Source organism: Miniopterus natalensis, chromosome 9 (genome assembly GCF_054644295.1).
Source record: "Miniopterus natalensis isolate mMinNat1 chromosome 9, mMinNat1.hap1, whole genome shotgun sequence".
NCBI classification, from domain to species: domain Eukaryota; kingdom Metazoa; phylum Chordata; class Mammalia; order Chiroptera; family Miniopteridae; genus Miniopterus; species Miniopterus natalensis.
The window spans coordinates 23009731-23033381 of NC_142089.1; the positions used below are offsets into that span (position 1 = coordinate 23009731).

Genomic DNA, 23651 nt, shown 5'->3' on the forward strand with positions numbered 1-23651 from the left:
CATCCCACAATGCCACCAAAATACCTCCTATCTTTCCTCCCCACCACCTTTAGACTGTTAGCACTGGCCTGAGTCTCCATCAGTCTCACATTCCCTATAATGCTTTTTAAGTTCTCGTCTTTAAGATCTCACCAGCCAAGATTTTGTTAACTGAAATATTTCAGAGGTCAGCTCAAACAGCTCACTGATTTCACAGATGGGGGAATGAGAGATTTGCCCCTAGCGAGCTATCGGAGCTAATTAGTTAAAGCAGCCTGGAACTTGGTGCTCTTTCCACGTTACTAATTTAGAGGAGACAGCAAGTTGCCCACCAAACTCTGTTCTCCCATTCTTTCTTGGCACATGGCTAGACTACATTTCTCAGCCTCCTTTGCAGGTAGGTATGGCCATCTGACTAAATTCTTGCCAACGGGAAGTGAGCAGAAATACCCTCACCACTGGAGGTTATAGGCCATAAGACACCAGGTGTGCCTCCTCCATGCTCTGTCCCCTTCCCACTGGCTGGAACCAGTGATGACCCAGCTTCAACCGTGCAGGTTATGACAATGCCCCCAAGAGACTGGGGAGACATGATATAAGGAACCCGTGTCCCTGAATGACCGCTTGGAGCAGAGCTGCCCCACTGACCTGAACTCACTTCAGAAATGTTAACTCCCCTCAGAGTTGTTAGGTAAGAAACAAACTTCTTTGTTCTTTAAGCCACTGTATTGTTGAGTCTGTTACAGCAGCTTAGCTTTTTACCCTAATACAACCGTGCAACTTCCTTTGTGCGTATTCAGAACAGCTTTACAAATGACCAGTTAACCATCTTTTTAGAAAACAGCCCTAACCTCCCAAGTATGTGATAATCAAATAATGAAATTCCTTCCTGTGGCTACTATCCCAAGATTTCTTCATCTGGTTAAAGGCTATTTAACAATTGAAACGGATCATTTATGAAGAGACCTACTTAAGTTTTATGCTTTCATACAATTAATTCAACAAATATTCCACTTTCTAGATGCTGGGGATATACAGAAAGTTTCCTACATTTATAAAAGCTTGCTTCTAGTGAGTGTTGTTTTTGTTTTGTTTTTAATGTTGTGCTGTGTTTTAAGCAGAAAAATTACCTTTTTAGAATGTGGAACTGAGGCTGAGAATACAAATAATGACTGAGAGCTACAAAGGATCAAACCATGTGCCTACAGATCAACTGTTCTCTTGCTTAGCCCTAAAAATCAAGCAAAGTATCCTAAAGACTAAGAATCCAGAGTTCTTTTCAAAGTATTTCCTAACTGCTTAGAACTGCATTGTCTGAACTGGTAAGAAGTATCCAAAGTCTAGTCAAGATTTTTACTTTATGTCAATTTCATCTCAATAAAACTGGGGAAAAAGATTTTACTGACTGAGGTAGGTGGACCTAATAGCTTGCTGGGTGGTAGAATTAATTACCCAAGCCATTCAGACAGCACTGCTATGACTGGAGACTCTGGGTACCTGGGCTCACCTGGGGATTAGCTCAGGCCAGATGGCACGAGATGGCATTCCTCCTCCTCACTCCAGGCTGAGCACACAGCCCGAAGCTGGTCCCTGTGGTCCTTCCCCACTCTCAGATGAGATTTGCTGAGATTCAGTTATTGGGTGAGAGGTCTGTCCTGGCTTTGCCACAACTTGCTCTGTGGCTGCGGAACATTCTTGTTTTGGGCCTCAGTCTCCCCATCTGTACAAGGTGATATGGCTCCTTCCATCTCTACATTTATGACAATCACTAAAAAGAACTGTTTTACTTCCATACACTCAACAGCAAAGTCATTCAGAGGGGCAGACAGAGAAGGGAAAGCCTACCTCAGGGCACTGCCTCAGACCAGGGCCCCGGGCAGATTTCTAGTGTCTGGCCTTCCCCAGGCTCTCTGCTGCTGGTGGAGAAATTCCATCTTGCTGAATTTACAATTCCTAAGAACAGGGACACTGGACACAGTCACCGTGCCTTAAATTTGGTAGATACTCCTTAGTATTAGGCACTAGTTTTTTTCTTTCAAGAAATTCCTGATTTCCAACTGCCAATGGCAGCAATTTTCAACTGGTATGTTGCAGCTGGCACACTGCTGTGCCATGAGAATTTTTAAAACATGCAACACCTATTTAGTCAGAGGCATTAATCTTTCCCCTAGTCTGTCAAATAAAAAAATGACAACAGCTATCACAACAATAGCCGTCTGGTACGAATGAATCAAAATTACACCTATTTTTTGGGTCAGGCTGGCAAAACCCTGTTTTTTGGTGTGTGCAGAATTTCAGTAGTTTATGTGCCATGAGATGGAAAGGGTGCAAACCGCAGCGAGATGGCAATGAGCTGAATGGGAAGTTGCTGCTTCAGGTATTTCAGATGGAAGGATTAAAGGCTTTTTGAGGCAGGATTATTAAAACTAGTTTTTCCTGCTTGTCCACTGAAACTTTTTAAAAGCTTTAAAACACATTTAGCAACTTGACTGAAGAGCCTTTCAGAAAGACTAAGGTTCCCCCCTAACAACAGCCAGCTCAACACAGTGCTCAACAGCCTGACTAAAGTCTGCCCGCTTCCCGTCCATGCCAGCTCTGCCACTGACTAGCTGCACTCCTTTGCTGAGCCTGTTTTCCCCACTGGTTAACAGGACTAGAAAGAGCATCTCCCTCCCAGGGCTGAGTGAGAAGGGAATGGATATAGTGTCGGTCCTGCTTGATTCACAGTAAGTTACATCTCCACTCCAGTGGGAAGATGGGGCTTCCCACCCCATTAGCTACTGAAGTAGTTAATACACTGATTGGGAAAATTATACCGTTTAATGTAAAGAACAACATGGGGTGGATAGAATGCTAATTTTATCTTTTGTTTTTTAATATATCTTTATTGATTTCAGAGAGAGGAAGGGAGAGGGGGAGATGGAAACATCAATGATGACAGTCACTGATCGGCTGCCTCCTGCACGCCCCCTACTGGGGATCGAGCCCGCAACCCGGGCATATGCCCTGACCAGGAATCAAACAGCGATCTCCTTGATCACAGGTCGATGCTCAACCACTGAGCCACACCTGCCAGGCCTAATTTCATCTTTGACCAAAGAAATTCTTGAGATTCAAACCAGTTAAAGGGAAGGTAAAGCTCAATAAAAATCAAGGGGCCCAGGACACCCCACAGACTGGGGAAAGAGGGAGAAGCCAAGGAAGTCAAGTTGCGAAACCCAGGTCACATGGTACCACACTTGCAGCCCTGGCCCCGACTCCCGCCCCACCATCATGCCGTGCCACATCAGCAGCCTCGACACAAGCCTCCCCCAACACACGCACGCACTCCCGCACACCAACGTGAGGCACGTCCTCACATTGCCTTTGCAGCCCACATCACAGCTGTAATTCTGTAATTATTTGATTAATGTGGACTTTTTTGATCACCATTGTACTCCCAGAGTCTAGCACAGCACATGGCACATAAGTTCTAAAATATTTGCTGGCTGAATGAAGGGGCTGGCAATAGCTTGAGAATTCCTCACAGGCTGATTTTGGCCTAAACCCTGGCATCTGAATAAAATTCAGTATACAAAGGTGACTATATTGGGAGACCCTAGGATGGTGGTCAAGGCCAAAAACAGGAGAACTGACAGAGGTGGCAGGAGAAATCAATGCATACCCAGGTACTGCCAATAGGTAAGGTGACAGATGGAGACAGTATGTGCTATATGCTAACTTTTGGGCAAGGGAAAAATTAAAAATATATACATTTGTATTTGGTTTTGCTTTAAAACTCTTCAGATATGTAAGAAATTAGTAAATGATTATCTATGGTGGGAGAAGGGCATGGAGGTTGGAGTGAAATTTCTCAATGTCTTTTTATATCATTTTGATTTCTGAACTGTATTAAAAAAATCTGGTAAAAAACCTTTTTTTAAATGTTAGAAGAAAAAGAAGGAGAGTAAGGCAAGTTTGATAGTTCTTTCTCTTTACCTTCTCTCTGTATGCACAGCTAACAATACATTTACCAAGGATTGCTTTTTAAGGTCCAGCAGAAGTGCTCCTTCTTCCATGATCCCTTCCCCTTCCCTCCAAAGTGAAATTCCACACAGCTCTTATGGCCTTTGATAGTCTTACCTAGGTGGGTTGTCTGTGTATATATACGATATTTATAAGCTCCCTGAAAGCAAGAACTACATCTCATTTTATCTCTGTATTCCCTCTTGCCTAGTTCAGGGCGTCTCATATAGTAGACTCTGAACAAAATAATATTACTTGAGAGGGGAATTACTGCTTAATGGGTACAGAGTTTCTGTTTGGGGTGATGAAAATGTTCTGGAAATAGTGGTGATGGTTGCACAACATTGAGAATGCAATTAATATTGCTGAATTATAAACTTAAAAATGCTTGACTTTATGTTATATGCATATACATATACTTAACGTTGTTGGCAGCTCAGGTCATTCCAGAAAGAGAGCTTCAACTGGAGATAACTTAAATCTCTAATAAAATGAACAGACAGCGTGATTATATGAAGAACATCAAATATGAAAAAAAGCCATCTGTTGATAACAAAGCATTTTGTGTATAAACTAGACATGGACATATATATCTTTTCAAGGCCTAAAAAGGCTCTTGCAAACTTTTCCTTTATTTAACTTTCATTAGAAATGTAGATTACTAACTCAATACAAAGACAGTAGTCATAGTAATTTCACACAGGAAGACCTCAACAAATGTCCAAGTCTTTAGTTTTTCAAATCCCATGTCACAGCCATCTTGGTCTGATTCTCTGCTCTATGGAATTCTAAGAACTGATTTGGTTCACTTAATCATCTCACTGGGGCCAGTCCTTTCCTGCCATTCACTCAAATCCAGAACTCCTGATTTGTGGGGTTCACAATACTTCAGTCATCTATAAAAATGTCTGGAAATTAGGTATTTTTAGCCCAAGTCTGAGACATAAAACTTCTTTTTTAAAGGATATAGTGAATCCAGGTATTCATCACAAAAAAGGTCCTCAAGTGTAAAAAAGTGCAATCTGTGCCTTTTAAAAATAGAACCTTTAAGGTTAATAGGAAAAAATCCCTTCCTGAACTCATCATTGCCAGACACATTAGCCACACAGGAGCTGACAAGACCTGCTGTTTCTATGTCAGGCAACATGACACTTTAAAAACCACACCATTAAATGAAAGAAAATGGTGGGAGCTTTCTGTATAGCACTCCCCCACCCAGACTGGAACAGACATAACCCTCCCTCTTAAACTGGATCCCAACACCTTTGCAAAGGCCACTGGACATGTCTCTTAAACACTGGGTTTCAGCTCTTCATCATTCCACCCTGGGGATCCCTTCTCTTTAAGCTCTTTGTCACGGCCTGGAGAAACACTCTGACTTTCTATGGTGGTGAAGGCATCAGAGTCCAATCTTCTTCTTTTCTTCAGATGGTGCAAGTGGGATTTGGATTTCATATGTGCTAAAACAAAACAACAACAACGAAAAAAACATATAAAAAACTCATTAGGCATATATACACAACCCAAGGACATGGACAATGGTGGGGAGAGGGATTGGGGAGAGGGAAGGAACGGGGTGGAATGGGTCATTGGGGAGAAAAAGGGACATCTGTAATATTTTAAACAATAATAAAATTAAAAAAAAAAAACATTAAAAAAAAAACCACTCATTAGGATTTTCCAGAATTAATCCTAGAAGCACATAAAATTAACAATGTAACCCTTCTCTTTAACAATAACAGGATCAACACATGTACTGGTATAGCTGCTTAGCAATCTTAAAGGAGTAAGTTATATGGCCAGCTAGCTAGCAAACTAGAGCGAGCTACCAAGTATCAAGTGCACCCTGCTAGGTGCTAAAGCACCTCCCAACAGTCTTGCAGATAGTACTACACAGCTCATTTTATACAGGAGGGAACTGAACTTCGCAGAGATCTTACATTGTGTCCAAGGCCACACAGCAGGCGAGCTCCTCAGCTTACCTATAGCCCAAAGAGAGGCCCAATTTTCCAGAATGGCGCTTCCTATTACAGATACATTTCAACTCACACGACTAAAAAGGTACAAATCCGAATCCTTATCTGTATTGCAGGACAGTTGCCAGCTGCCCTGCCCTGCTCATAGGCCTGCACCACCCAGGGATGTCCTTCCCACTTCTTTGCTGTTCCACAGGTTGCCCTCCTGCTCTGACATCCCTCTTGCCTGAGTAAGATAAGCCATCTGAATGACTAACCCACAAGGCTCACATTATGCAGACACACAATGCTCCGGGCAGATAACGAGAAACCTTCTTCTCTAACATCCCTTCTGAGGGTCCACAGAAGCAGTAAAGCTACTGTTGCCTGATAGCAAGTTCTGACCTCTCACTCCAAAGATAGTTCCCTCCCTCTGACTAACTCACACAAGCTCCCTTTTCACTAGCCTGTTCTTTTTCAAGGAAATCTTATTTGGGAACACCTAAAGAAATACACAACTAGGTTAAATCCCATTTTCTACATATTTAAACCATCATTTTTAAGGGTTTAGAAGCAAAAATAAGGAAGAGGTTACAAGTCAAAGAAAAGTTTACTTGGGGGAAAAAAGTCAGCTTTGTTCTCCAGCTAGAGCCTAAGGCAAAAAGAAAAGGGGGGAGGGGGCTCTGGACTGGTTCTCCATGGCAGCAGGAGACAGGAGCGAGGACTTGACAGATGGCACCATAGAAGGGCTTACAGAAGCTAAGCTCACAAAGGCTCACAAATGTTGCTTCTCTAAGGCTATCCCTGAAGGACACTGGACAAATCGAACCACTAAGTTTCCTTTAGAAAAAACAATCAGACACTCTCTCTTCCCCTTTCATCATTATAAACCAATGACAATCGAGGCTTCTTCTCCTGCTTGGGCAATGGCAGTCGTCCCCAGTCTCTGACAATGGAGTTCATTTTGCCAGAGTCACCAGTTAATAGAACTAATCATTCTACTGGTTGGTATGGGGAGAAAAACCTACTTCTCAGAGAATCCAATGCAAAGCAGTATTCTGAATAGAAGGATTCAGCCACTAGGTAGCTCGATTGTGCATAAAAGGAGCGAACCTTAAACAAGTTTCTAAATGCAATGTAAATGCAAGGCTTGGAGCCTGAGGCCATTGCTTTGACTGGACTATAGAAATCCAAGAGGGAGTGCAGGGTGACTCTGTGGCCGAGGCAGATCCAGGCTCTAAAACAGAAACAGAGCCTACATGCAGGGCTGACCCTCGGTTGGTCGGAAGTACCTTATAAAGAAGGTAATACCTGTAACCACCTTCTTATACGTGACTGATAGCCATGCGTTCACACTATGCTAGGGTGAATGTTAAGTTTCCCTTGACACTTTTCATTAGTTTTAGCAACCACCACGAGTTCAACATATTACCTTGAAAATGACTGAAGAGACACCACTTCTGAAGAATGTAATCAGGAAGAGGAACTGCACTTCCTGCTCCCTCCCGGCCTTTGCTGCTTCTTTGGTCTCTTGGGTGAGTTACCTGGCTTCCCTTTCAATCCTACCTCACCCAACTGACATCTAAACATGAAAGGCCAAGGAACTCCTATAAGGCAGGATCACAAAAGTCAAAGGAGCCCCGGAAAGTTAACAGTATAAAGTACCTACCCTAGCTGAAGCTAGAGGGCATATGATCTTCCTTTGAAATTCAGAATAGAGATAACTGTCCAACTTGGGAAGGCATCCATGAAATTTGAGTATAAGCTCTCAGAGGAATCCTGCCCTCCCTTTACGAATACGCAGACTCCAGCATTCAACCTAGCAAAGACCTTGAAATTCATGAAGTCGATGTGACCCACCCTTGCAGATTTCTCTGTGCCTTTCCCCAGACTCTACCTGCCCATTCACGGTCCCCAATGATGATTCGACCACACAGGTCACACATGTGATAACTTCTCTTGTTCTCAGTTTCATTGCATGGCATTTTTACTGGAGCGGCAGCAGGCTTACGGCCCTGAAATAGCAAAGGGGGGATGGAGGAGAAGCATTCAATTCAGAGATCTGGATATCATTCTCTGATATTAAGGAGAGTGGGATTGTCTCAAGATTCCTTTTTCTCATCCCAGAGAGCAGGTGGGCTGTGAACAGGTTTTAGTAACAACCTTTCTGAATGTGAAAGTATAAACACAGCCTCCAGAGATCTAAAAGCAGCCAGCCCTTCTGCTCTGTTTCCGCAGAAAAGAAGCCTTGGTTCCCGACATAGCAACAAAGGTGTTAGCGAAGGAAGGCTGTTTGAAAAGCAGACAATACGGTACCATGATTAATAATCACCTGGATGAAACTTTGCACAATTTCAAGTGCAGGTTCAAGAACAGACTCCTCCCACTTCGAGATATCAGATACTTCTAAGCCATATATTGGGGGGACACTGGGACCAGGTCCTAAAGATGACAAAGAAAAAGCTGTGAGAGGTCAGCTTCCAAGATCTAATCTATTCTGCTTCTAGGATTTCAAAATCCTCAAGGGAAACATGGAGGCCAAAGGAATTAACATCCTTACCATGCCATTCATTCTAACCAGAAACATGAACAAAACAGCTACATACAGTCCAAGAAAGACCTAGAAGGTTGACTGGTCTGCAGCCAACAAGTCTAGCTATATAACCCAGAGTCTGGAGTATAGGATATTCCAAATCAGTCAGGAAAACAATATAGAGTAACAGCTTTAATGACCACAGTGTGGCCTATAATATAAAGACAGTGCACGCCATAGCAGGAAATAAACTAATAGCTTGAAGTACTTTTGAGTGGGGATAAGACTGGAGGTAGCCAAAAGTACAAGCTATAGGTATTTCATCCATCTAAGCCAACCATGTATGGTCTCTGCTGGTAGCTTCCCCAGTCTATAGAAACACTAAATTGCCTTCCACAGCTAGGTTAAGTCAGTTGCCTAAAAGCAAAGAGCATTGTCCCATGGACAAAAACATCAAAGTCCTCAGGATGCCAACGGCTAGCAGGTGCTAGCCTTTTGATTGTGCCAACCACAAATAAGATTCTTCTTAAAGTGGACTAGGCTGCACCTGCCACCACACGGAAAGGTGAGACTGGGAGGGTGCAGGCAGCATCCACAGAACACCTGGTCTTGGCTAAGCTCTGCACCTGTTTCCAGGCCACTCTATATTTTCCTTTCCCCTCGAAGTCCTTTGTTGGGCTTCTGTGCCCTGTCTAAGCACCTTTCAACAAGTTCTCGGCTCCCAGCTGCTATTCCTGGCTTGAGTCCAAGGCCAAGCTGGGGTGGGGAAGTCCCTCTGGCTCCTTGCCAGAACCATATCCCAGCAGACCAGCCCTGGCCAATCACACACAGCTCCTGATTTACAGGGCAGCTGTGCCTTTCACACTAGCACCAGGACTGTGCCGGCATATGCATGAATGAGGAATGGGCATATGATGCGCTGTGCCATCAACCCCGCCTGACTCAGAGATGGGGGGGTTAACTGTGGCTTTACCACAGAAGAAAGTTCCAAATCATTACAAAAACCATCTTTTGTTACAGACTAATTGTAGCCCTGGGGAGAAGAGAAGCTGCATTAGAAATTCATAGTAACTTCCATTTCAGCTGACTCAGACTTCCTCTATCTAACAGGACCTGCAGAGAAAGCAGGTTAAGTAGAAGAAAGTGTAAAGAGCCTCTTGGCACCAGAACAACAACGGAGAGCTCCGTGAGAGACTGAGAGCCAGGAGAGAACTTCAGCAATCTGCGGTAAACGACGTGAATCAAGGTGTGTATGTTCAGAGGCACTGAGAAGCAGGGGTGGAGGGCCACTGCTGTCCTTATTTGTAACTGAAAGCAGAAGTAAAAGGTAAATGGGATGATTCAGAAGCATATTTTAAAAGTACCCACAAGATAAAACTGGGGTTTCCACTTATGCTTAATCTCTTAATAAGCACACAGTTTCTTACCTGAGGCCAACACTAATGCTGTCTAGCTAAAGTTATGGCTAAAGGAAACAAGAACGGTGGAAAGCAGAGTGTGGGCTTCAGAGTGAGGCCTGGATTCAATACTCTACTGCTGAATAGCGAGGGGGTTTCTAGTAAGTGACTGAACCTGTCTAAGCCTCCATTTCCTCATCTGCAAAAAGAAAAAAATAACATTGACCTTGAAGGCTCGATAATTTACATATAGCACCAAATTTAGTGCCAAGGATCAAATGAGTGAGATTTTCCTTAAAAGTGCTACCCAGCCCTGGCCGGTGTTCTCAGTGGTTAGAGCGTCGGGGAGCGCACCAAAGGGTCTGGGGTTTGATTTCCGGTCAAGGGCATGTACCTGGGTTGCAGGTTCGATCCTCAGCCCTGGTTGGGGTGTAGGCAGGAGGCAACCAGTCAATGTGTCTCTCTCCTAGCAATGTTTCTCTTTCTTTCTCTCTCTCCCCCCCTCCCACTCCCTCTAAAAAATTAATGGAAAAAATACCCTCAGGTGAGGATAAACAAAAACAAAAAACAAAAAGTGCCATCCAACTAAAATTAAAGGTGAAGCAGTTTGAAGTACCACATATCTGAACACAAAGCACTACTGGTGAAGGTTCTGTCTTTTTATACTGCTCATCTGGCCCAAGAACCATTTCAACTAGGAAAGCCTTCCTATAGAAATGGGAATGCTCTTCAAAATTAGAAACGAAAATCAACCCTGAGCACCAATTCTGCTAAGAGGTTGCTATTTTGCTCTTACCAGTTCGCAGCCAGCATGCATGTGTTCAAGGCATAAGGCAGATTCCTTCCTCACTGCAAAGATTTGTTTTCTGAGAGATCACAAAAAAATATCCCAGGGCAATCATTTATGCAATAGACACCCACCCAGGTAAGGTCACCATTCTTAGAACAGGTCCAGAAACTAAAGTTCATTTTCTGGGTGAGCTGAGGACATCTATATTCTATTGAAAACAGCCACAGGGATAAGGAAAACCATGAGACTTACTGCTCAAAAAACGATTTTTAACCCATCGGTTTTGCTTCCGGGCATATCTCTTAGTCACTTGTTTCAGAGCCTCAATACCTGAAAGATAAAGTACATAGAAGAACCTCTAAGTACTTTTCACCCTGACAAAAGGCAGGCCCACCCAGCCCAGCAGAAAATTAGTCACAGCAGCACACTGGTGGACACTTGGTACACAAAAATCTTAATTGTGAGCTGCAGGTCATTTGGGACTCTTCTAGCTTCAGTTCTTTCTCCAACCATATCAGCAGGGAACTCTGTCACCCAAGGATGTCCAAGGCTAGGTTCGATGGAGAAATTCACACCTTTCTTTAGGAGCTGGTTACTAGTCTCTGGTGTGCATTTTCCCTCAGTGATCAGGTACTCGTGAAATTCCTTGAAGCCAATTGATTGGAAGATACCATGTTGATAGTCCTGGCTGGGAACAGGAGAGCATCAGCAGATGAGCCATTACATCTGAGAGCTAGCAGGGCCTTGGAGATGATCTAGCTGAGTCATTTCATCCCTTAGATGAGGAAATTGAGATCCTTAGCAGTTATTGCCTCTCTAAACTCCTTCCTCCACCACCCCCACCAGCTGCCAAGTTACTTCCCTTGAAAATTAACTCCTGAGAATGCTTGGCAGATTAGAAAATTGCAACTGTAACAACTACACCAAACCTCCTTCCAACAAACCTTGCCAAGGACAAAGGCTAACAAACAAAAAGACCCAAAGCCAATATTATGTTTATAGTCTTTTGACCATAAGGAAGGGATGGAGAGTAGGTTAAAGTAGTAAGTCAAATCCTCACCTACTTTCTGCAACTTTCTTCTGATTATAGCGTCTGTGAAAATCTCTCAGTTCATCCAAGAGCCCAGCAGCGAGCATGTCATCCACCCGCTTATCCAAACGCTTATCTAGAACTTGAATCAAATTAGCTCATCACCAGCAAGCCTGTTGGTGTGTACTATACACTTACATGATGAATGGACAGGCTACACAAAAAAGAGAATTTGTTCAAATGGAGGAAGGGTTCAGAGTCCAAAGACTGTGTAATAATTCATATAATATTTAGTCACACTAAGACTCTGCAATTCCAGTAAAAATAGCCAAAATGAAACACGTCTTCTTCTTATATAAAAAGCAAGCATACAGTTGCACCTCTTACGAGGACAAATATCTTACTCTCATACGGAATGGATATCCACTGTTTATTTTAGAGGCAGCTGAGAGCCCACTGGTTTACCCTTCTTACTTTTTCCATGACATTTGTTATGCTAACTTTGTGTTATTTCACATTTAAGAACTATCAGATAACTCCTTGGACAGGAATGAGGAACTTTAGTCCAAAGCCATCCTTGGTGTATCCTGAACTACTGCGCCACACAAACGAGCAAAGAAAGAGAGGTCACAATCATTCAGATGTGGTGGTCAAACAAAGCTTTATTTTAGATCAGATACCATTATTTTATGCTGAATTGTAGGATGTTTTAATTTACAAAAATTTCATTATGGCCCTGGCCGGTGTGGCTCAGTTGGTTGGGTGCTGTCCCATGCACCAAAAGGTTGCCGGTTCAATTCCCAGTCAGGGCACATGCTTGACTTTCAGGTTCAATCCCCAGTAGGGGGCGTACAGGAGGCAGCCGATTGATGTTTTGCTATCACATCAATGTTTCTCTCTCCCTCTCTCCCTTCCTCTCTCTAAAAATCAATTTAAAAAAAACTTTTTAAAAAATTTCATTAGGAAAACATTACCTTTTTCTATAAACTTATAACTAAAATTAATAACAAAATTTCACCATTTCAGTCATGATCTTCTTCATTTCTGCCATTGCTATTTTGTGGCCTGCAATGATACTAACCCTTGTTTCTACCTTCCTAAGAAGTTTGCATTTATTGTGGACTCTAGATGTGTCAGACACATTCTGAGCCCTTTGTATTATTAACTCAACTAACCTTCAATGAAGCTGTGAGATATGTATTAACATTATCTCCATTTTACGGAGAGAAAATTGGGGCACAGAAAGGTAACTAACTTGCCTTAAAACTCACAAGCTAGAAGAGGATGTGGCAGGAATTTGAATCCCAGACATTCTGGTTCAGAGACTGCTCTTAAAACCATTATACTGCCTATTCTCATAATAATCTCATCTTTCCAGACCTAGCTCATAGGCTACCTATACAGATTGGTGCCTGACTCCCCCGCAGAGAAATCCCTTCTCTTTGGCCCCACAGCACTTTCTAGACCAACATTTATCACAATGTAGTAGTATATGTATCATTATTTGTTGCCCCACCAGACGGGGAGCTTCTTAAAAGCAGGCACTGTATCATATTCACCTCTGAAATCCAAGTACCATGCAGGATGCTTGACACTTCAACCTTCTTCATAGGAGCCTTCCATCTCTTTAGCTTTCTCCTTTGGATCTTCCCTGGATGGCAATCTCTTTTCCATCCCACCCATCCATCTTATCCTACCCTTGGTATCTTATCCTAGTGCCAGGGCTGCCCTTACTCCCTTTCCAGATAGACATTTAGGAGAATGGCACTGTGCCTTACTAAGTCAACAAATAATAGTAATGAAAGTAAAATTAATAGCTAACACTTGTTTAGTGTTTATTATGAGCCACTCATGGTTGCAAGCATTTTATATATAATAATGTATTATTATAAAATCTACCTCGAATGGACTCCAGGGCATCAAAAGGCTTTTACCTGTCTGATCAGCATGAAGCCAGAGTATGCAAGAGTTAGGGAACTTCAGAGGGCCTCCAAGTGGACCACCACCTTCTTCTGCATGTTGACGATGAAGAAATTCACTATGAGAGATTCCCGTTTCTTCAAACACTTGCAAACTCCTAAATCATTTGGGGGGAAGCAGGGAAGTAAAGCCATAAAAACTATTAGGAAATATTAATTCTCAAGGAGAAAGGCTATTTATTATAAAATGTCTCATTCTCATTTTCACTGCATAAGCCCCTAAAGATATGAAAGTCCAGGTTACAACTTTATAGCTACTCAGAAAGGGGTCCTAAAGAAAATTTTAGGTAAAGTAAGAAATAATACTATTCCTCTAAACACACATCAATTTTTCTGAAATCAGTTAAACAGGTTCAGAAACAATGGGTTTCTTCTACACACAGAGAATGGGACTTACTTCAGGTAAGTGGTAAAAGAACTTATTTGGGACACTTTGTTACAAGACAACAAGTCTAGTCTCGCTGGAATGCCTTTCCCACAGCAGAAAAGTATGTTGTATAGCCAGCTCATCAACTTTCTTTCTAAATATGTCTAAAATTCTGACTAATTCAGTACTCTACTAGCACAAAGATCACTGAGAAAAGAACTCACACACTTACTCTTAAGCCACCATCCACTCTGTTGGTATCTGCTATGTTATGCAGCACTAGGTAATTTAACTCCCAAATCTATACTCTACCACTCTGGGCGATTGCAACTTATCAGCTTGAAAGTGATCTTTCCCTTCCTGACCCAATTCTACTTCCTGAAACCCTAACACAAGGGTAGAGACCCCTTGTCATTTCTTATCACTGGTCATTCAAAAAGGACCTATGAGGAAAAAATGTATAGTGACCTATCTCACTTTTCTGGAGGTTAGAATACAGGCTCAAACTAAACAAAGATGAAAAAAGTCCTCCAGTTCTCTCTAAAGAGAGAGTCTAGAGCTCTTGCTTAGAATCTATTGACACATATGAAGACACAATTCTAAACTCATTACTTAATAGTTTAGAAGCAGAATATGAGGAGAGGTGGTAAGAACGAACTACTTGATAAAAGGAGAGAATAACAGACCAAGCTCCAGAGTCATATCATAAAAAAATATAAAAATGAATGTTCATCATAAAGTTCCCAAGTTTTCCAAAAATTTTCTGAAAGATTTCTATTAAAATGTTTGGATACTAGAAAGTACAAACTTCATTTATCTATAATATGTGTTATCACCAGGGTGATACTGCCCTCAAGGAGGCAAAAAAACACCCCTTAGCTATTATAAGATGTGTCATCCTCCAAAGGGCAACCATACCCCAAAACGCTTATTCTTCAGTATTAAAACTTCACTGATGTGGAAAAGGAAGGGGGCGCAATTAGGAAAAAAAAAGTATAAAATGGCTTCTGGGTGGGGTGAGGGGCAATAATGAAAAAATTCAGTAACATGATCTAGAACATTCGAGTTGGACACTTCAAAATCCCTATCAATACCAGAAGTTGCTATAATATTTAATCTGTATAACCACCCACATAGTAGGTACTCTGTTAGATTCCCCCCCCTGCCAAATATAGTATTACTGCCAACACAGAAAAATACATCCAACACATGAGGCTGCAATTTCAAAACAACCTGAGAAAACATGACCTTATGAATTCATTCACCACCTCTCCCTTCCCTTCAAGAAAATCTCCATGTGTAAAGGTGAGCTGGTCTATGAGACAGTTTATAACATCTACCTCCCACTGGGAAAGCTGCTGGGGCAGAACTCAGCATTGCACAATCAATTATGAAACCCAAATCACAATGTAAACCGACTGCATGCCAGAAAAATTTATATGAAAACTGTTATACAAGCAAAGATCAAATAGAAAATGAAGCAAGATTACATAGGCCCCAGGGGAAAACTGCATTGTATATGCATTTTAAATGTAACAACAAAGTAGGGTATAACTACTTATGGGAGGAGGTGGACTGCAGCAGTAACTCAGGGCCTCCTAACCTTCTAAGCTGTAAGACATCAATCTCCACTAACTACAATTACCAAACCTATCTCTCATCACCCAGGCACACTGAAGAACTGACTGCCCTCTAACTCTAAAGGAACTCTGGGGTCAGCGGGCCTGGGCCTTCTTACCTGGCCACTTTGCGCTTGTCATGTGGGTGCAGCTTGGCAGCCATTTCTGGGTCCACCTGGCTTAGGCGTTTGTGAAGTGCATGGCCATCCTCCTTTTCAAGCTCTACTTTCCAGTCAATCTCTTTCTCAGTGCTCATCTCCTGGGGTTATTAAATGAAGGTTTAGAAGTAATTTTAATTCAACAAGCACCAACACAGTTTATGTGCCAGGCACTGGGCGAAATGTTAGGGATACAGAATAAAGATGAATCAGGTCTTGCCATACAGTGTGAGACAAATCATAAACAGAAAATTCCAATACACCATGGTAGTGCTGTAGCAAACAAAAAAGAAGAAAGACTTAATGCCTAGGGAAATATTCAGGTACCCTGCTTCCTTGTGAGAAATGCAAACAGGTACCAGGGCTAGCATGTCTATATTAATACATCGAAGAGTCTAGTGTTCTCAGCAAGTGTAACCAAAGAGTGAATCAGAATGGCTAGCACACTGTAGTTTGCAAAGTCCCACCTATGCAATAGCATCTCTGTAGGAAAGGTTAGAATTGGACATCTCCCTGACACATAAGACTGTTACAGCCAGGAAATGCTGAATCAGACTAGTACACTGCTAACTTACAAGGGGATGCTAATTAATCCACAGAGGAGCATTTTTCCCACACACAGCCCCTGCCCTTAGGCCTGCCTGGAGGAGCACACTTCACCTATGGAGGTGGCATTTGCTTCAGAATATTAAGTAGGAAAATTATAGTTGCTGAGTATAAGAAATAGGCAAGAGTCAACCTTCTTCCCACTAAAATAAGCTGGCAAGAAAAAACCCATTTCCTCAGTGAGTTATAAGTGAACTAAACATACCTTAGCACTGATAAGAACTTTCCAGAGCAGAGACTCAATGTAATAATTGGTTCCTCCCACGACAATAGGAATTTTGTCTCGGGCAAATATATCTTCAATGTGAAGATTAAGAAAGACATCACAATGTTTAACATTAGAAGAGAATCCTGACTCACTCAGAAAGGCGGGTATTAGCAAGAAACCACATTCAATTAATTGTCTGAGAGCAGAGGAAAAAGGGTAGAAACCAAGATGAACTGATACTAGTCTTCAGTTTCCCACGAATTCTCAGAATCATCTCCTATCAGTTCTGAAGGGACTTGCATAAACCAGAGACAGATAAATGATTGTAATTAATTCTAGTTCTAGAACTTTCCAGACCTCGCTGCTAAAATTCAAAGTTTGCTTGGTATTCCAAATCAGCTTAATGAGCACAATCCAAGGACTCTCACAGAACCAAGTGAAAGCTGCTCAGGAAGCCACCAAGGTGACGTCCATTGCTTTCTAAGGCAAAATACAAACTGGTTCTCTAAGCCGTAGTTCTTAGACTCGGCCTTCACCATTATGTGGTAGCAGTGCACATTTCAGCCACTTGAGACTCCACTAGATAAACTGAGAAGCACTGGTTCTAAAGACAGATTTCAATTACCAGCTCCAGTTCTTGGACACGTTATTCAACCTGTCTGAGCTTCAGTTTTCTCACCTGTAAAATCTTCATGAGTTCTTATAAGCATTAAATGTGACAATGCAAATGAGTCCCCACCACAATGCCTGAAATACTTTCTCAATTGAGTAAGCATTCAATTTATAATCTACTTCAGTCACTATTGTTTTTATATCTCTGCTACTTAGAATTCTTCTCTTTAGAACTCTGTTGAACAGATAATTATCTGCTTTAAGAAGGCTTTGCTTTCTGAGGATAATTGATAAAAAGACTTTCAACCCAAACAAAGACTCATTTACACACTTCTTTCCCTTGCCAGCCAGTCTGTGGACACAGACATAGATGACCTCTTTTCTATCAGAAGCCCACTAACCTTTAAGAATTTGGGGTGGAGTGGAAAGATGTTAGCAATCAAGGATTACATAGGAAAAATGTTATGTATTTGGTTTTTTAAAAGAAATAAATTCTATATTCCACTCCTTAAATTAAGTATAGAAAGTATATAATTACACAGTAGTTGTAATAAAACTTCAAACATATAATATAATTAACAAAAGGAAAGGGAACAAGGGAAATAAAAAGGGAAGGCAAACAAGTGAGATACCAGAGGGGGAGAGTGGAAAAGAGGGAGGGAAATGGGTAGGAGATACGGAGTGAAAAAGTTTAACTTGTTTGCACAAGCCATGAAACTACTGTGATCCTGGGCAAAACCGTTCTCTCTGGGCCTCAGTATGGAGTACCTTCATTGGTCTAAACAAGAAGGCTGACTGGCTACTTCTTAAGGTATTTTCGGCTTTGACATTCTGATTGTAGGTTCTTATCTAAATTCATTAAATCGCCAATCCTGTAAATGACCTGATTAAATCTTATTCCTATTGTTGCTGCCCTTTGTAAATTTTAATTAGCTTTCTATTTTCTTTAAGTTCTTCCAGAACAATCCAACTGTCCTACAGCAACAATGTACTTTGGTGATATATTTTAATTTACAAAGAGCTTTCATATACATTATCTCATCTGATACAACTGCCTTGTAAAGCAGGTAGGGCAAGAATTATTATCCACATTTAAATCTCTGCCCATTTGAGAAGCAAAAAAATATTATCTCATTATTTTGATTTGCATGGCCCTGATTAACAGCAAGGACAAACCCTTTTTCATATTTATCACCATTTGTATTTCTTCCTTTGTGAATTACTACTCATGACCTTTAGTTTTTGTACTGATTCATAGTGTTCTTTATATACTAAGTATATTAATATTTTGCCTTTCCTATGTTACAAATATTTTCTCCCTGGTTTGCAGTCTGTTTTTTAACTTTGTTTATGGTGAGCTGTTTTCCTTTTTTTAAAAATTATAAAGTATCCAATATACATATAAGAACATAGATCCAATATACAAATACATATTTTAACATGTAAATTATGAAGCTCAGTAATAAAACAAACACAAATGAACCCAATGTAAGAAAAGGAATATTATTAATTCCTTTAAAGTTTCTGAGTATGCATACCCATCTCAACTCCCAACTCAACTCCCAACTTCCCGTCTCTCTGACGGAACCACTATCTTGAGTTATTTCGGGGGGGGGGGGGGGTGTTGTTTTTCATCATTCCCTTGCTTTTTACATTATTACTGATGTGTATTACCTCTGAATGTATTAATATACAGAATTATTACATAGAATCAATATATAGCAATATATTAATATATGGTTAGTCTTGCCTGCTTTTTTAACCTTTATAATAAATGTATGAACATGTATGTATCCTATAATTTCTCAAATTTTATGTTTCTGAGATTCTTCCACATTGACACATGTAGCTATAACTTACTCAATTTCACTGCTGAAAAAGTAAACTTATATAAAGAAAGCAAATTTTATACATTCTTCTGTAAGTAGGAATTTCAGTGTTTAAATGTTTTTGCTATTTAGAGGAATGCTGTTATAGAATGAGATCTACCACATATCTCTGGGTATACTTGTGACAAAGTTTTTCTGAGATACTCAGAAGTTCTGGTTGTTACACATTCTTGCTACTACAAATTCTTAATTCTTACATTATCAACTCTAGCTATTTTCCTTTTTGAAAAAAATTACTGTTATGGGCATAGATGGTGGTGATGGCTGCACAACAATGTGAATGTATTTAATACCACTGAAATTGTACACTTAGAAATAGTTAAAATGGTAAATTTTATGCTGTGTATTTTAACAATAAAAAAGAGAAAAACTGAGTTTAAAAATCCATTAAAAAATCTATAAAAGAATATCTACAAAGCCCCTCCCTACTCTCAAATCACATAACTACCCAATTATATATTGTCCCATTTGTTTTAAAGTTTCATTAAAAATACATATATTTAACTCTGAAATCTGATTTTATGCACTGTATAAAGAGGATGTGACTTTGTTTTTTTCCAAACAATGAACTGTTTCAGAAATAATTACTAACTACCTCATTATTTCCTTTGTTTTTATTTTATTTTTTTAGATATGGAATGTTTCACAAACTTGTGTGTCATCCTTGCACAGAGGCCATGCCAATCTTCTATGTATCATTCCATTTTAATATGTATATGTGCTGCCAAAGTGAGCACTCTTCATTGTTTTTATTTTATTTTTCAAAATATGTCTTTATTGATTTCGGAGAGAGGAAGGGAAAGGGAGAAAGACAGAAACATCAATGATGAAAGAGTTATTGATCAGCTGCCTCCTGCATGCCCCCTACTGGGGATCGAGCCCAAAACCCAGGCATGTGCCCTGACTCGGAATCGAACCGCTATCTCCTGGATCATAGGTCAATGCTCAACTGAAGAGCCACACAGGTCAGGCTCTTCATTGTTTTTAAATGCTACCTTAATAATCTAAATATATATGTCCATTTGAATTTGTATCTGAATTTTCTATTCTGTGCCACAAGTTTGTCTAGTATATAATTTCTATGCTATTATAATTATTATGAATTTTCAATGTTTTAATATCTGGCAGTCCAGATACTAAAGGGAGTCTGGACATTAAAATATAAGGACAGTCCCCTTATACTATTCTTTTTTCAAAAATTATTGGTATTACCCAGAACAATTTTTTCCCAGCCTTCCCCCCACCACCCCAACAATCCCTTTGAAAGTCTAACTGGAACTCCATTATGTTTATAAATTAATTAAGGGTGAAAAACTGAAGCTCAGTGGGGTAAATTCTTTGGCCAATAAAATTCACATGATCAAAAGAGGTGACTCAAAGACTGGAACACAGGTTTTCTGGTTCCTAAATCAATGTTCTCTCCACTAAAACAGTGCTTCTCAAATTTTAATATGCATATGAATCACCTGGTACTCTTGTTAAATGTAGATTCTGATTCAGGAGGTATGAAGTCAGGCCCAAATTCAGCATTTCTAACAAGCTCCCAAGGGATGCTGATGTTGCAGTCTGAGGACAAGATTTTGCATAGCAAGGATACTATATCTTTCAATCCACATAGTGCTGATGGGATGCTACCTATTGGTAGTTAGATCTCGTGTGTCCCTGCTTAGAAGAAACTGTCACTAGAAAGAAAACTTCTTTCTTGGCTTGGGCTGCCTTGCCATCCATCAAGCCTAGTTGCTGTTTTTCCTAAGGATATCAGAGCAGTTGCCTTGTTCCTGAAGTCCACCACTGTGTAATTTGTCACAAGAGGATCCACAAAGCTGATCATGTGGTGCTGGCATAGTCTCTGCTCTTGGGTAGAAACCTTGTTGGTAATGATGTCTAGGCCTTCATAAACCTAGGAGAAAGAAAATTAGTATGAGAAAGTCATCAGCCTCCATTAAGTGTACACCTGATGGGTGGAAATGGTGATCTGTTCCTCCCTCCAGCCAAACACTTGACTGACCCAAAGCACTAGAGTAGACGTGATCTAACCAGAGCATAGCCAGATCCACAAAACCCAAGACAAAGGAAGCAGAAGAATACACAACATTGACTTTCTTATCAAATACAGGTTTTCCCCACTATCCCAAAGTAGAGTGTTCCTACGAAACTTTTCGTAAGATAAAATGGGGTAAAGGGAAAAAGAAATTATCATCAATTTTTATCTTTCCCAGACCCCAAATTCAATGCATGTACAACGTCTTTATTTTGTTCACCACAATTGAAATGCTTAATTACGTCCAGTTTTACACTAAGCATAACACCCTTACGAGTGCTGGCTTTGCTGATACCTTAGGACACATCTTGCTAATGGATGCACAAAATAAATCGAGATAAAGCATAGATGTTCATAGAAACCATTTGAAGCTATGATGGCTTGATGCTGAAATGATGGGTGTAGTTCCCAGGGAAAGAGCTTGATGCTGCCTTTATAACAACTTGCTGCAAAAAAAAAAGATGAACTGTATTTTCATTTTTTGCTTTTTCATAAAAGCTAACTTTTTCTTTGGATTTCTTCCAGTTAGCAAAAACAGTACAGGTCTTCCCCACCATCTGAAAGAAGGGCACTTCTATGAAACCTTTCATAAAACTAAATGGTGTAAGGCAAAGAAGCAATTACCATTAATTTAAAAGCCTCTTCCTTAATTAATTTAAAATCCTCTTCAGATTTCTTTCAGTTAGCGAAAACAGGTATTAATGTAGATCATACTTGTAAAAGTGAAGTGTTTTTAACGTGAACTTTTGAAAAGGAGGGATACCTGCAGTGGCTGTTAGCTCAGACTTAAAGTTTAAAAGGGTATGCAAATCAGTGCCCAAATGAGAACTAATTCTTCAAGATTAATAGGAGGTCCTTTGGCCTGAACTTGAAGCATCTAAAAATGGATAGGCTGTTTTATTTATTCTACTTATCACAAGTCTCCAGAAAGGTAACATTTTGCATTGCTCATAGTTCTACTTCAAATGCTTACGTATCTTGGCTCTGAAAAGTTTTCAGAATTTGTAATAGATTGGCTCCATTTGTGGAGAAAGGGCCTATCTACAAGAATATATATAAAACACAAAGTCAACTATACTTTAGTAATAAATAGAACACACATACATACTTTGAAGTCAGACCCCTAATACTGCTGTACTCTGTTGGAAATACTGTGATGTATCCAAATTACTGCTTCAGAGGGTCAGCTCATACAGTCTAAATATTCAAAGGCAATATCCTATCTCTGTAAGCTCTTGATATGCCAATTCAACTAAAAAGTTCAAGTGTACTTTTTTTAAATGCAAGGTCTCAGATGGAGAACAGATCTAGTTTGAAAATACTAGTTTGAAAACAGGGATGAATGCTTTGAGATTAAATGTTCTCTCTGTAATCACTGATTCTACAGGGAGCGGTGAGTGAACAAATAATAAGTTCCAAAGAGCCCACAAAGATGTTAAAAGCACTTTTTTCTCACATTTCCCTTTACTTATATGGGTGTTATATAAGTACAGTACAGTACAATGGTTAGAAGGAAGGACCCTGGCGCCAAGCTGCCTGGGATCAATTCCTAGCCCTGCTGCTTACTAGTTATTTGTACTTGGAGTGGTCAGTTACTAACCTCTGTGCGACTCAATGCCTCATCAGTAAAATGAGAATGATCTATCTCACAGGGTTGTTGTGTGGATTAAATGAGTTAATACATGTTAAGCACTTAGTTTTTTGCTTGGCACACCATAAATGCTACAAAAGAGTCATTATATAACTACTTATACCAGGACCACTGCCACTACTACTATCACAACAACACAGGGAGAATGGGAAATAATTTTAGTGTCACTATCATTCTGAAGCCTCTGTGCTCTTAGCTACTGAGGCTATTTATCCAACAAGGATATAAGCTATCTTCAAGTAAAAGAAAACTTAATAAAACAGTACACAGAAAAAATACAGATCACAGAGAAGTAACCAACTCTGCCTTTAACTCATTTCATCTGTGCCTGACAACAGACTTGCATTCTTACACCTGAATATTAACAGAATCTTAAATCACAGAGTATTCTTTCCTGTATATTTTGAACAAGATTTCCTTGTGATGTTATAAGTGCCATAGGGTATACTGTATACTGGGGTCTTCCATGCAAATTAAAACAACCAGAGGGGGAATAGGAGTAATAACTGTGTGTTCCCCTCCCCCTTTCCCACAGCCTTTAATTGGCTCTGTTGTAGCGTAGAGTTCCACATGACCCAATGTTAAAGAATTTACATAGCAACAACTCGATTTTGCCAGATTTCTTAACTCTGTAATTGGAGTCTCATTTTTTAACACTGAGATTAATGTTAAGGAAACGCATAGCTGCAAATGTACAATTATCACCCCCCAACCTCCAAAATGCCAAAATGTAAACATCTCAGAGACCAGTACATTCTATCGGATATGTACATTTTCATCCCATGTCCTGTCTTTAGGTGTATCTTCAAGAGTCCCTTAAAATGGCAAGTTA

General features: G+C 40.3%; 1 protein-coding gene and 1 non-coding gene across 4 annotated transcripts in view; both read right to left on the reverse strand.

Annotated features, from left to right (window-relative positions):
- Positions 1 to 500: 500 nt before the first annotated feature.
- The window catches only part of TRIT1 (tRNA isopentenyltransferase 1), a 32455-nt gene continuing 9304 nt past the window's right edge, over positions 501 to 23651 (reverse strand). The window contains exons 2-12 of one of the 3 annotated variants that reach the window (XM_087820332.1): positions 20885 to 21027; positions 16624 to 16720; positions 15774 to 15913; positions 13624 to 13766; positions 11720 to 11831; positions 11235 to 11347; positions 10912 to 10989; positions 8272 to 8381; positions 7837 to 7954; positions 5248 to 5444; positions 501 to 4467 (exon numbers count right to left, since the gene is read on the reverse strand). In XM_087820332.1, the coding sequence (XP_087676458.1) occupies positions 5275 to 5444; positions 7837 to 7954; positions 8272 to 8381; positions 10912 to 10989; positions 11235 to 11347; positions 11720 to 11831; positions 13624 to 13766; positions 15774 to 15913; positions 16624 to 16720; positions 20885 to 21027 (1224 nt within the window). In that variant the 3' untranslated portion in view covers positions 501 to 4467; positions 5248 to 5274. Of the gene's footprint in view, positions 4468 to 4574; positions 5445 to 7836; positions 7955 to 8271; positions 8382 to 10911; positions 10990 to 11234; positions 11348 to 11719; positions 11832 to 13623; positions 13767 to 15773; positions 15914 to 16623; positions 16721 to 20593; positions 20793 to 20884; positions 21028 to 23651 lie in introns of those variants that run through there. The other 2 variants (XM_087820333.1, XM_016205219.2) reach the window with 2 other exon arrangements.
- Positions 19755 to 19864, reverse strand: LOC148092395 (U6 spliceosomal RNA). Its single transcript, XR_015715135.1, has one exon. It is a non-coding gene; the product is annotated as a U6 spliceosomal RNA (small nuclear RNA).